The sequence below is a fragment of the Acanthopagrus latus genome, chromosome 8 (assembly GCF_904848185.1).
Source record: "Acanthopagrus latus isolate v.2019 chromosome 8, fAcaLat1.1, whole genome shotgun sequence".
NCBI lineage: Eukaryota > Metazoa > Chordata > Actinopteri > Spariformes > Sparidae > Acanthopagrus > Acanthopagrus latus.
The window spans coordinates 17,978,476-17,991,663 of NC_051046.1; the positions used below are offsets into that span (position 1 = coordinate 17,978,476).

Sequence of the window (13,188 nt, forward strand, 5' to 3'; positions counted from 1 at the left end):
TGTATGTCCGGAGGGGGGCAGCACTGTGCCTGGGACGCTCAATCAGTTCTGTATTTCACACACGAAGAAGAAAGAGTTTCTGCGCTTGCGCTAAGTGATCGATTTGGGGAAGTGGATTTTATTTGAACAATCTTGTTTTTGTTGGAAAATGATACTTTAACTTGCCACCGACACACCCCACATAATAACTACAGACGTTTTAGACAATTGTATGCTTTACTGATCGGCTACAGAGCCTTTTTCTGCTTCTCTTCGTGTAAATTCATCATCAACGAGGCTTTTGTTTTGAAAGTCTCGGGTCGAGGTTGTCAGTCTACGCAGGTATTTAAAAACAGGGCGGGAAGATTTTCACATTCATCAGTGGTTGCTAAACACTAAAGATAGCTAAATACGCACTGATAGTGTCTGTACTGTGTCTTTGATTTGTTTATTTCTCCAAACGTCGCTGTCAGGTTTCAGAAACGTGATTGAACGAGCAGTGGAGGGATGCAAACATCAGAACCGGATGGAGGTGAAAAGTCTCAACAGCCGCTGGTTTTCTTTGACCTGGAGACAACTGGATTGGGTAACTTATTCTCGTATATGGCCTCTGACAGATTAAAGTATGCTGTCATGCCATCAAGTTTCCATGTTTTGTTAGTCACTCGTGTATTTGTTTTCTGAGGGTTAATCATAACACATGTCCACGGTGTTTCTGGACCTCAGGGGGTCCAGCATCAATACTGTTAATTAGTTCAATTGTTTTTTGATTCACTACAAGTTAAATAAATGAATGAAACAGCTTACCTATTGATTCTCAGGGTAATTTATCATCATGATAAAATATCAGGTAAAGTATGATTTTTGACCTCTTGATTGATTTGAATGATTAATTTGATCTAACTGTGGATACTCTGATTCTGTCAGCCAAGGCTGCACCTGAAGATAATTTTCCTTGTTGATTAATCAGTGAACTGTTTGGTCAAGTAAAATCAGAGGATAGAATCAGATAATTTTGCCTTTCTTTCTTAAAATTGTACCTAAACCGGTTAAACAATCATCAAAATAGCTGACGATTAATCTACCAGTCAACAACTAATTGACTGATCGTTGCAGCTCGGCAGTCTTTTCATCAAGTTTTTATCTGCATGGATCTTGGTGGCGAGAAATCCTCTGAATCTCATGAAGTGATGCCTTTTTATCTACATATTTATTTCTCTAGGTCAGAGCTGTGAGATCGTCCAGCTGGCTGCAGTGAGCGGAGGACACTCACTGAACCTCTATGTCATCCCTGGGTGTCGAATGCAGCGAGGAGCAGCCAGAGTGACTGGCTTCAGGGTTCGCAGACAGAGACTGTACCTCCATCGACAGCTTGTCCTCACCAACTCCCTGCGAGAGGTCCTGGTCGCCTTCATAGCTTTCCTTCAAATGCTGGGACGCCCACTCGTCATAGGCCACAACATTCGCCACTTTGACTGCCGACTGCTGGCTCGAGCCCTCGATGAACTAGACCTCAGAGCAGAGTTTGAGTCGTCAGTCTCAGGCTATGTTGACACACTCCCCCTGGCTCGTGAGATGCTGAAGGACCGCGGCCTGCACAGTTTTGGACAGGAGAACCTGGTCAGGGAGCTGCTGGGTGTGAACTACAAGGCCCATGATGCTTTGGAGGATGTGCGGGCGTTGCAGGCACTGTATAGTGTGCTTCAGCCCACACCGGAGTTGATCTGTAGGCACAGGTTCACTCTGAACACCATGGAAAATAAGCCAGCTCCTATATCCAAAGTGCCCTCTCAGATAACAGAACATCGACCCCTGTGGGAGCACTTCAGACAGATAGTGAAGGTCAGAGAGAGCAAAGAAGAACGCAGAGATGGAGAACTTAAGAAGTCATAAAACTTTCTACATGAATACATTATTTTCAGGTTGAGAAAAGAAATCACAAACTCAGTCAAATCTTTTCGTTTCCTCCAACGGTTGATGGTGGAACAAATGAAAAACTGACTAGAGAAAATCCCTTCAGACGTCTCCACTGAAGCAAAAAGGAAAAACTATTAAACTTCAGCACAACTGGAAGAGCTGAAGCTTTCAAGAAGCGAGGGTAACGTACAAACACAGTGCAACACTTTTTTTTGGCCAGATGCAGCATTTAGATTAGGGTGTGATGGGTTTTTCCTCAGCCTAATTGGGTCATTACTTCTTCAAGACAGTCTTACTTTGTCAGTCTGGAGTTTCAAATGTAAAAACCTCAGTCTTACTCTCATGCACTTTCATGTATTGCACAATTCTGATCAGACTGGAGAAAGGAGGATTTTATCTCTTAAATATGCTGTTTGCTTCATCTTCACCAATTATTTCAGCTGCAACAAACAGGTACATCGTTTTTATCCATGTTGAGTATTTCTCAGCAATAAGATATTCAGACATCTGTTTATTGGATTTGTAAATGGTGAAAGTGTAGTTGATTGGTGGCCAGACTTTAAAATGTATCTCCTAGTTTAATTTTTGGTCATCACTCAGTGGAAATAGCGACGATGACTGATGAAGACTTGATGTACTTATTGAAAATTCACTCATTCAGGTATCGATGAAAAAAGTTTTATTGCTGGTAAATAAATCTGCTAATAAATATATTATATTTCAACACCATGTCCCAAATACAATACTTTATTGCTGGTTCGTGTTTTAAAAACATGAATATTTCAAGTAGGCCTGGTAGATTATATCTCACCATAATGATGAGGCACATAGGGGGACTTAATTAAAAGTAAACCTAAAAATGAAAATGTAATTCCGCAACAGCATTATAATTTCCTACATACTGTATGACTGTTTTTCTATTTTGGGTTGAAAATTATTATAAAAATGCATTAATTCAATTGGCATTTTAACATACATGTATGGGCACTCTTACTGTATTAAAATGAGAATAAATTATCATTTACATTTTGTGCAAGCTTTAAGTAAGTCATATCTTAAATTAAAATGTAATTTTCTGCGCATGTGAAAATGTATCAGCATTCAAAACACAGTCAACTTCAATGACTTGAACTGCTCCAGAGTGCTGAAATAAAATTAGTGCGTACAAGTATGTGAAAATGAAATGCAAACTGAATGATCCGTTTTTGTTATTTATATTTTTACTCAAATAACACATAATTATAATCCTATTGTAGAATTACATTTTCAAGTCTCTTGTGGGCTTCCGTACTATGTGGCAAAATTCTACATAAATAATTCAAACTGATGTTTAATGCAATAAACTTGTCTGTGGTAATATACTACATTATATACAACTATTTGCACATTAAAATTGTTTAGTTTTTATTTGGACTTTGCGCGGATAACACAATAAATTCACATGATATGAACAAACTATTATATGGTTTCACTCATGGGCAACATGGCTGTTTATTGCACTGCTGTAATTAAGGGTCGCTAAGTTATGACGCCAGGAAAGTGTTATTGTAAGGTTTAAACAACAAACAGTACAGATGCAGTGCAAACAAATAAGGTGTTCAGACAGTGTAGTAACAGAACAAGGCTTTATTAAACCACTTGAACATTACAGACTTTCTCTGCAGTCCCAGGCTACAGCATCACCATAATCATCAAAAATGCTAAACCATGCCTTCACTAGAGAAATTTTCCAAGAAATATTCACTTGATAGTTAAATAAAAGAATTAAGGTTAAACATTGTGGCCTTCAGATTAGTGTGCATTTGAAGGACATGAGTTAAATGTGAAAAATGTTTTTAAAAAAAACCCCAAACAAACAAACAAAAAAAAAGAATCTAAATGACTTCAGAATAAAGTCCTGGATGTACAGTATTTAAACTAAAATGTGACAAAACAAGATCAGTAACAAAGTTGTCATTGTTGAATGGAAGTTGAAACACTGAGGAAAAGATTGAAAAAAAGGTTTGTTGTTAACAAAAATAACTAAAGGCTGTACGGTTCTAGAGATGCAGAAGGATGGATTTGAGGTAATGGTTTGTTAATCAAAAATGCAGTGATTTGAAAAATGAACACTATTCCTTAATATTCTCACATGTTTTCAACAATCTTAGCAACAACAAACAGCTAAAGGTTTATTGCATCTATATAAAGGACAAGCTTAAAGATCACTGAAGTCAGTAAAAGCATCACCAGTGTTGGCTCAGTCCACTGTAGTCAAACCAAACAGAGAAATATTTACTTACTGGTGGGTTGGCAGGCTGATAGTGCATTCATTCTCAAATATTTGACTCAAGATTACCTATAAAAATTGTTGCAACAAGAAAAGTCCATTTTAGAACTGATTGAAATCAGACTGACCCTGGTATGAACTGGAATATTGAGCACAAGTTTGCACCGCACTGAAATAATCAAGCTTTTTTGTACCGATATGTTGGAAATTGGTCACCATAAAAGATTTCACTATAGAGATAAACCACTCACCCCATGATGGCATAAACCCTTATAATACACTGTGGTTACAGGGTTTAACTCTTATTTAATGACAGGTAATGATGAATCAGTACAAACAACAAAAACATGCAGAGTCTGAAAAATTTGGCTCCAAATACGAAGAAATACAGACTTGATTGTTCCTTTAATACTATAAAACTGAATGCAGCATTTTGTTGTACAACTGTACAAGACATGGACGTGTAAACCGGCCGTGGTCGAATTGTTTAAGTATGCAACAAGCAGCAGTAGCGCATTTTTAATCATATATTATAGAAATGGGAGTTTTAATCAATATGCGTATCTTATTCCCATGTTGTCGTGCTTCATGACATGAAAATAGTTAGCGGCCCTTTTGCTTCGCTCCTGCTTTGTTTTCTGTTTTATTTTTATGATTGTTCACTACTTTAGAGGAGAAGTTTCCAGACTGTAATCATGCGCTGGTAACCGTTAAAAGCAGTAATACTTGACACTGTCTCCAGTATTACTGCTTTAAATCAAACATGCACAGGCATCTCAGTATTACACTATATACTCTCAACTGTTAATATACTAACATTGTTGGGGTTTTTTTCCCAGAGGAGGATATTTACTCGTTCAAGCTAAACTAAAATGACGAAACAGGAAGTTGCACCAGCTGTTCCTGCAAAAGGAAAACTGCTGGCTTTTACAACAGACATGCTCAGTCAGTCCTCAACAAGGTGGTTCTGTTGTTGCAGAAAGCAGTGAGTGTTGGTGCACTGCACCAGTGTAAACATATCCCTTACCCTGCTTCAGTGCCATGTGAGTAAATCACTGTTAGTGTGTTACTGTTGTCAAACTTGAAGATAAGAACATACAGCTGGAAGTGCTTTAGGAATAAAAACGAAAAATGTCCGAAACACTGAAGGGCAACCAGTTAGAAATAAAGTAATTTCAGCTTTTTAACTGTATCTCACTGCCATAATCAGCAGACAGAGATTTTGTTTATTTTTTGAGTAAACAATCTCATCAAAAGTGTTTATTTTTATTTTTATTCATCAGCTGAAACAGGGTTCTTTGTGTTTCTTCCAGAAGTATGCAGCTGAATCAGAGGTTTCTCTAGTTGAGAACAGCAAACTTCCAACAAAGAATTTGGATTTTCAAATTTAAATTTCTTCCAATCAGAAAGCTTAAAGGACTTTAGGCTCCAGAAGCCATTAAATGGATATAATGAGGTTGTTTTCTCAACTGCTGGTCTCAAGGTGAACGACAAACTTTCATGCAACAGTCTAAACGCTCAATCTTTATCATAAACCATTAGATTCCTCATCAGGAATCTGACAATGGTCATGTGATCTGAGCAGTGTCATTTAAAATTGGACCTGATTCAGTATTACGGACATATTTGAATTTTTTTCTTTTTGTGTGTCCTCTGTTCAGCACCTATGAAGAATTTTGGGATGTGTACATCCTCTGCTTTTCCTATAAGATGTAATTACACCACTACAGGTAAAAAAAGTTAAAGTTAAAACCAGGTAAAATCCAGCAGCAGTGGATTACTGCTGGATTCTAGAGCTAAAGAGCATTGCTGGAGGCGGCACAGAAGTCCGCAGGTCGAGTTAGGGTTGGGGGGGGGCAGACAGGCATTGATGCACTGTGTTTGAAAGCTCCCTCAGCATACTACCGACTTAAAAGTGCACAGCATTCATTGGGCTAAATCTGTGTAGACCTTGCTGAGTTGAACCAGAGGGAAAATAACACAGGTAGTATGAGCTTTCACACACAGCTACAGACTCACAACTACAGCAGGCAGCAGGCTCGGAACATGTTCATCCCCGACTGGGAAGTGATGTGCAGGGAGACGCTCTCGTTGGCTGAGATGAACAGGACGGTGCCCCGCCTCAGCGTGACGTCAGAGAGGGCAGCGGCAGAGGTTGCCGTGGCGTCGCCTTCAATGACCAGGAGAATGCTGGCACTGTCGACGGGAGCAACAGTGTACTGTTTCACCGAGGCTGGGACCTGCAGGAAGGACGGATAAAACCGAAATACATGGTAAAACATGGTTTTGATTTGCTTTTGATTTTAAAGCTGTACCTAATAAAGAGGCCATCGGGAGCATATCCCTTTTGAGCAAGCTGAAATGTCCTACCTGTATCCTTATGACGCTGAAGTCTGGCACTGGGGGGTCGTACAGAGAAACGCAGGGGTCCGAAGCATCCTGGACACATGGGAAGATTTTGGAGCTGGCGGGGGCGGGGCTGTAGCTCAGCATCTCACACAGCGTGTTAACGTCGATGTATTTGGGTGTCAGACCGGCCCTCACCGTGTTGTCTGAGCAGGCCATACATTCGATGCAGTCTAAATGGAGGGTACAGAGAAGAGAAGCAACTTTTAAATAAACAGAGCACGCAATCGACTCTCCTTCAAATGGAAAAATCAATTCTGAGATAGTCTTACACTGTGAAGTTAAATGCATTACAAGATTCAAGATTCATTACAAGATTATTCCATCTCTTCCACTCGCCTTATCTACTTCTCATGTTAGTGATTTCCCAGAATGCCTTTTGACAAAGAGTGTGATATAACATTCAACTGCAGGATGACTATTTGGATGGACTGGAACAGTTATGGGGAAGGCAAGACAGCTTTCCCAAAGATAAAGGGGAACCAAGCAAATCTTAGAGCCGCATTGAATTCTGGTCTGCTGCTGCTAGTGAAGACACTGCGATCCCTCACTGTGAGCTGAGGTCAGAGAAAAGCATTTAGAAAATGTTTCTAGGGACTGACAACAAAACTAAATTATTCTCTCCTCTGTGGTCTTAGCCAGAGTTTGACACTCTCTGATGGACTTTGTGGTGCATTTGTGTGTGCGTCTTAAACATTGCAGGTCCCTAAACTGTCTTTAATTTCAAGTGGTTTTATTGGAGCATTTTTAAATGATTCATTACTAAAGACATGACATGTGAAAGATGTGATTTAATCAACTGAATATTAAATATTATGTTATCACCAATATTTTTTGGACCACCTACCTTAAATAAAAATCAGAGGCAGAACTTGACTATGAAGCACAAGAACCCCTGATCTAAACACTGTATATCATGAATATAAACAAATGGCATCAACTGACCTCCATAAAGGTAAGCATGCGGCTCATTGGCTCCCAGGAACATGGCCTGTCCTGGATCCAGGACCATGTGGTTGAGGAAGTAGATGGAGAAGCAGCCGATGTCTCCGGGGTACTGGGAGTGGAGGCGAAGCAGCAGGTCGCCATTGCTGCTTGATGTGTCCTTCCCAGCTGCACCTACACGGGTTAGAATATGATCGCGTCTGAATAACATATTTCAAAAAAACAGAACAAGTGGCCTGTGCTGTTTCTTAAGTTTTTATAAGGCCACTTATTTGTAGGATTACAAAATGCCTGAAGAACAACTGCCTGCCTAAAGAACAATTTGAAAGAAGCTATAATACAGAAAAGCATCTACATATAGTGGCTTTTACACTTTTCATCCATGAATGTTTTGATTGATCATGTTTTTACTGTAAGATATCTTTTGTTAACCTGTGTTGAGCCTGTGTTACTTTCTCTGTGTATCACATTTGCCCAAACTAAGTGGGATCTCCATTACATAAACCTCCGCTATATCCCTCCTCACCCTCTTCTGTGACTCTCTTGACGAGCATGTTGAGCTGATCTACGAACACCTTCTTCTCACAGTTCATCATCCTGGTGAAGCACTTCTTCAGCGCCTGGCCTGTTTGAACTGCGTCTCCCATGCTGCATCGCAGCTCATCCGCGGTCTCATTTCCCACCAGAGCACGGAACTCTGGGACAGCTGATGGATGCACACACATGCACAAGGTATGAATTCATGAAAGTTAAAGTATGGTACTTTACCTCCCCGAAAAAACACGTTTATTGTTTCTCTTTTAACTGTAGAATCAATCTAAACTCAACTAATGACCCTGTGGGACTCACATTTGAGGAATCCCAAGATCTCCTCCACTGGTCTGAAACCACAGAGGCCCTGGAAGCGGGTGAGAGCGATGGCCATCTCCGGCTTGTGGTTGTTGTCTGGATAGTGCTCCGGAAACTGAGCATGGAGACGAGCAGCTAGCTCCTAACCAAACCACCAAAATGTCATAAAAGGAAGAGGGTTACTGAAGAAGGAAATCAGAGTGCCACATACAGTATGTTAGTGTACAGTACAGTCATTCATCCTTAAACTATTCATATGTTGGTAGTACAGTAGTTATAAATATATATGCAGATTTTTGTACAGTACTCTGCTGAAATAAAGAGTTTAAGCTTCAAACGTCACCAAACAGTTTGAAATGGGAATGAACCTCTCATTCAAAGTAACTTAATGATACAAAGGTACTGGTATTAGACTTTACCTAACAAAATTAAATAGATTGTGTTAACCCCTTTCATAATGTCTGACTCAAGCTGGACAGTTACTTTAAGTTTAAAAAATGAAGCAGAGCCAGATATAGGCATATTTTTATTCTATGCATTCTTCTAAAAACCTGGTATCTACATTACCTATAATGCAGCCTGAACACCTACAGATAAGTCTGAAGTTTGGGCGTGTTGTGCTAGTAGCAGCTAATGTTGCCTCAAGCTGTTAGCCTCAAGCAAAGACGAGAAGCAAATATTTTTCATTTTTAAAACTTATAGTCTTCAGACCGAACCGTAGATGATACTTCCCGCAGCTGTATTCAAGGAGAGAAAACATTATGCTGTTGTAAGCATTAAAATTCCATGCTAACAAATTTCTCAATTCAAATAAATGACCCATGTTATGCAGAATTTGAGCACAGTGTAGGTGTGTGTTTGTGTCTGTGTACTCACTCTGTTGGGGTGGGCTTGTATGGACAAAGCTGTATTGACAGAGAGCACTTTAAAGAGGAAGGGCAGCTGTCCCTGGAAGGTGTCTTTGACCTTGGAGCCCAGGCAGGCGGGGAAGTGGGCGATCCACTGGCCCAGCGTGGTCTGTGCAATCCTGTTGTCTTTGATCTGCGCATCACCTTTTGGGTGAGCGCCCATCCACAACTGGAAGAGACAGCAGAGATTTGTCCAACATCATCCAGTATTGGAATGTCAAAATACTAGTCAGTTGAGGGACACTCAGACTAAAGGTTGCAGAAGTGGGTTTGTGAATGATTCAAAAATCGCAATCTAACTAGAATGATATAAGTAAAAAAGTGAATGTGAAACATTCTACTCTTCAACATGAACCAACAATAAGAACTGAATCCCAATTAAAAGTGTAATTAATTCCAGAATGATTCAAACTTGAACAATGTGGATGTGGCACTTTTGTTGCTGCCCTCCTTTATCCTCTGTTAACAAGCTTTCTAAGGGAGTACCAGTTGTTCCCGTCCCTCTGAGAGAGCGAGGCCTGCTATCATACACTTACATTTAACTAATTTATCTAATGCTGTAATCCAAAGTGATTTATACTCAGAGAGAAAGGAGGAATCCTGCCATCTCTCTCAGTGTAAATCACTGTGGGTAAGAGGGTTACTCTAATGACTTTAATGTAAATGAAGGATTCTGTCTCTCAAGGACACACTTGTTGGTGGACAAACACTGACTGCAGCAAGGGGTTCAAACCTGTAACATTCTTAGTACTAGCTGGTGTCTTCAGCCTGAATCCTTAGTCATCAGTACTCAGTGCCATCTCCCCCAAAATTACATATTTTTCCTTTATTCCAGCTGTGCTTATTATCCATCGAGATTGTAAAGAGCACCATGCACAACCACGTAGCTTAATTTAAAGTTAACAGATACTGCTAGCTCCCCTCACACCACTAGGCTAGCTAACGAGTCGTCTATCCATGCATAGATGGATGCTTCCCTCTGTGCAGTGAAGCTCAATAGACAGAACATAGTTACTGAGAAACAGCTCACAAAAAGTAGATTATCTTTGATTATCAGGTCATGATTTCTGGGAAAAGACACTGAGTTTAAAATGTATTTTTTGGCACTTTGAGCACCACAAGCCGGGTGCCATCATGTTCAATTTCATCTGAAAGAAGGTGGTCATCTCTGCGGCTGATATCTCAGACAAAAACAATCTAGATGGGTAAATGTCATTACAGCTAAGAGCAAAAATATGGATTTTTCATTTTCTGGCTGAACAAGTAACTGTTAGACTAACACAGCACAAACATGCTATACAATAACCATTATACTGTTATGTAGGATGAAACATCCATACCACCCTCTATCTATAAGCATGACCAGCCATGACATGTGACATCAGTGTGACTTGCGCTACTTGAAAATGTCACCACTGCCATAACATGAACTAATGACCTTCATGACAAACCCTGCAGAGCTGCTGTAGCTAAATAAAGAAAGACTTATGAAAGGCATGTAGAGAATAAGGCTCTCTGCCAAGACACGGAGGAACAACAAGATGGATGTGATGATCTGAGGCAATGTAGTGTGAACAATGTAGTGCAAGATTTCAAAATCTTAAAGGTCCTGTAACAATGACAATAAGTGTTCACACCTGTGTTATTATCCTATATGGTCTATAAGGGGATCCATCAACTTCTTTAAAATGTTTAAACACTCACAAAACTGGAAGGAAAACACATTTTTCCATTATGGTCCACTGAATGGAATCCAAAATGTGGTAAATGAGGTAAAGCTCCTCATGCGATGTCAGGTATTTCTGGTTCAACTTTGACAAAAGTTACATCTCTGTTTTATAGTTTATCATTTCAAAGCACCACGACCTACTAGTCAAAAACATGCCACAGATTTTATATACCCACTTGTTTCTCAGTCGCCTACTACAAATAAAGTTCACCACCTGGTTGAGTGTCTTGCTCTAGAACCAGTCTAATGGATCCCTCCCGTTTAGAACCTTACCTCTGCATAGGGCTTGCCTTCCTCTATGAAGGCCAGTGGGTCTCCACCAACCACAAGTTTGGCCACCTCGCTCTCCGCGCCAATCTTCCCCCATGCATAATTTTGCACGGCACAGGTCAGGGGAAACACTGTGAAGAGAGCAGACTTACTATGTGAATACAGAACTGATCCTAGTATATCCCAACCCCTTTAAAATCCACAGCTCAGTAAGTGTGTCAATTACTGATTCTCTATTTGTTACTGTATTACCAGTTAGTCCACATTAATAAGAGACAATTAAAAGCAGATTGCAGGACTCCAAAACCTGGTTTTCTCTCCATACATTTTTGGATGCAAACCTTATAAACTGGTTTGCTAACTGGCTGACCAGCTACTTCAATTAGCCATGGCTCATTTTGACAGGGAGTAATAATCAAACACAGCCTGTCTGTGTACATATCCTCAGTGTAAAACAGTGAAACTGGGGAAGCTGGTTCCGCCGGGGATACAATATTTGGCAGAACACCGGGCAGCTGACGATGCAGCGCTCACTGACAGAAACACACACAGTAAGCAGGTTTACATTTGCGAGCCACCGAGTCTGCTCCCCGGATTTGACTGTATTATACACTTTACGTATGTCTGCGGACATTTTATACGTGGTTCAAAAGGCCTCGCTACGTGTTATTTCACTGTAGTGCTGCTAACAGCGCTGCTTTAGACATTATCCGCTCCCATTCAACAAACAAAACGCCGGCTGAAATAATGATGTGGATGCTAAACAACGAGCTGATTTGTTCGGTAACGTTAGCTTCGTGTCTGTAACTCGTTTCAGGTGTCATGTCATGTGAATTAACCGTCGCACCGTTAGCAAGCCAAATGTTTATCGATATGAACAAATGATTAGAAGCAATAAAGGAGGAGAAAATCTCACTCACCTCTTACTTCCTCCATGGCTGCGACGTCGGCTGTCAGACCGCTGCTGACGTCACCAGCCGACAAACAGTTCCATGGATTTTTCTTTCTTTTTTTTTTTAGTTTGTTGAAACTATTACTGTAAAATTAATAAGAATAATCAAATAAATGCTGCGTATTTATTTATTTATTTATTAAGAAAACATTATTTAAAGAAGCTTAATTTATTGGTATCTATCTATTTATATGTATTTATAATTTTGAATGGGAGCCCTGCATTTTTTCTGTTATTTTATTTGTTATTTCTCTCTTTATTTATGTTTATATTTATTATGGGTTTATTATTATTGCTATACTATACTATACTATACTATACTCACTTTTAATGGAACGTCCTTGACTATACTATATTATGCTACGCTATGCTAGACTACACTACATTTTACAATGCTATGCTACACTATACTATACTATATTATTTTATACTATACTATTTTATACTATACTATACTATACTATACTATACTATACTATACTACATTACACTATACTACACTATACTGTACTGTACTATTTTATGTATTGACTACCATAAAACTATACACCATAAAAAATCTGTTATCTGTTGTGTCTGTATTGTCTGTGTTCACTAAAGAGAAGAAGAAAAGAAAAAAAACTATGCAGCTCTGTAGGAATATCACAGAAATATTTGTAGGAGCGGTACCAGATGATAAAATTGCTATAACATTATGAGTGTGGTCACTCATATTAATAGCTCCCTGCCTTAAAGGGTTGCTCCTGCAACTTCTATCAAATTTAGAGACTTACAATAGACCCATTTGTAATAGAATGATCAGATGCGATGAAGAGGAGATTGAGGTATCCTTAGGCTATTTTTAATCCTAGAATTTGTTATTGCAACTCAATGGCAGCTTTCAGTAGATCCTCCCCCACTGTCACATACCTTCATCTGTCAAACGTCATGCACTAGTTTATTGCAGGTTTATGTCAAATATATA

General features: G+C 39.5%; 2 protein-coding genes and 1 long non-coding RNA gene across 3 annotated transcripts; 2 read left to right on the forward strand and 1 right to left on the reverse strand.

Moving 5' to 3' along the window:
• The first annotated feature begins 67 nt into the window (after window positions 1-67).
• On the forward strand, window positions 68-2,622 carry LOC119024295. The gene is made up of 3 exons (XM_037106928.1): window positions 68-321; window positions 453-565; window positions 1,202-2,622. The coding sequence occupies exons 2-3, from the start codon at window positions 487-489 to the stop codon at window positions 1,870-1,872; spliced, it is 750 nt and encodes a 249-aa protein (XP_036962823.1). The 5' UTR covers window positions 68-321; window positions 453-486; the 3' UTR covers window positions 1,873-2,622.
• An 880-nt stretch (window positions 2,623-3,502) lies between these two features.
• Window positions 3,503-12,273, reverse strand: mpi (mannose phosphate isomerase). Its single transcript, XM_037106926.1, has 8 exons — window positions 12,193-12,273; window positions 11,276-11,403; window positions 9,242-9,442; window positions 8,366-8,507; window positions 8,043-8,222; window positions 7,517-7,690; window positions 6,536-6,744; window positions 3,503-6,405 (listed from the first exon to the last, which is right to left on the reverse strand). Exons 1-8 carry the CDS (start codon window positions 12,206-12,208, stop codon window positions 6,187-6,189), a joined length of 1,269 nt encoding a protein of 422 aa, XP_036962821.1. The 5' UTR covers window positions 12,209-12,273; the 3' UTR covers window positions 3,503-6,186.
• LOC119024297 lies at window positions 6,302-8,464 on the forward strand. Its single transcript, XR_005076443.1, has 3 exons — window positions 6,302-6,438; window positions 8,105-8,248; window positions 8,327-8,464. It is a non-coding gene; the product is annotated as an uncharacterized LOC119024297 (long non-coding RNA).
• Window positions 12,274-13,188: the final 915 nt, after the last annotated feature.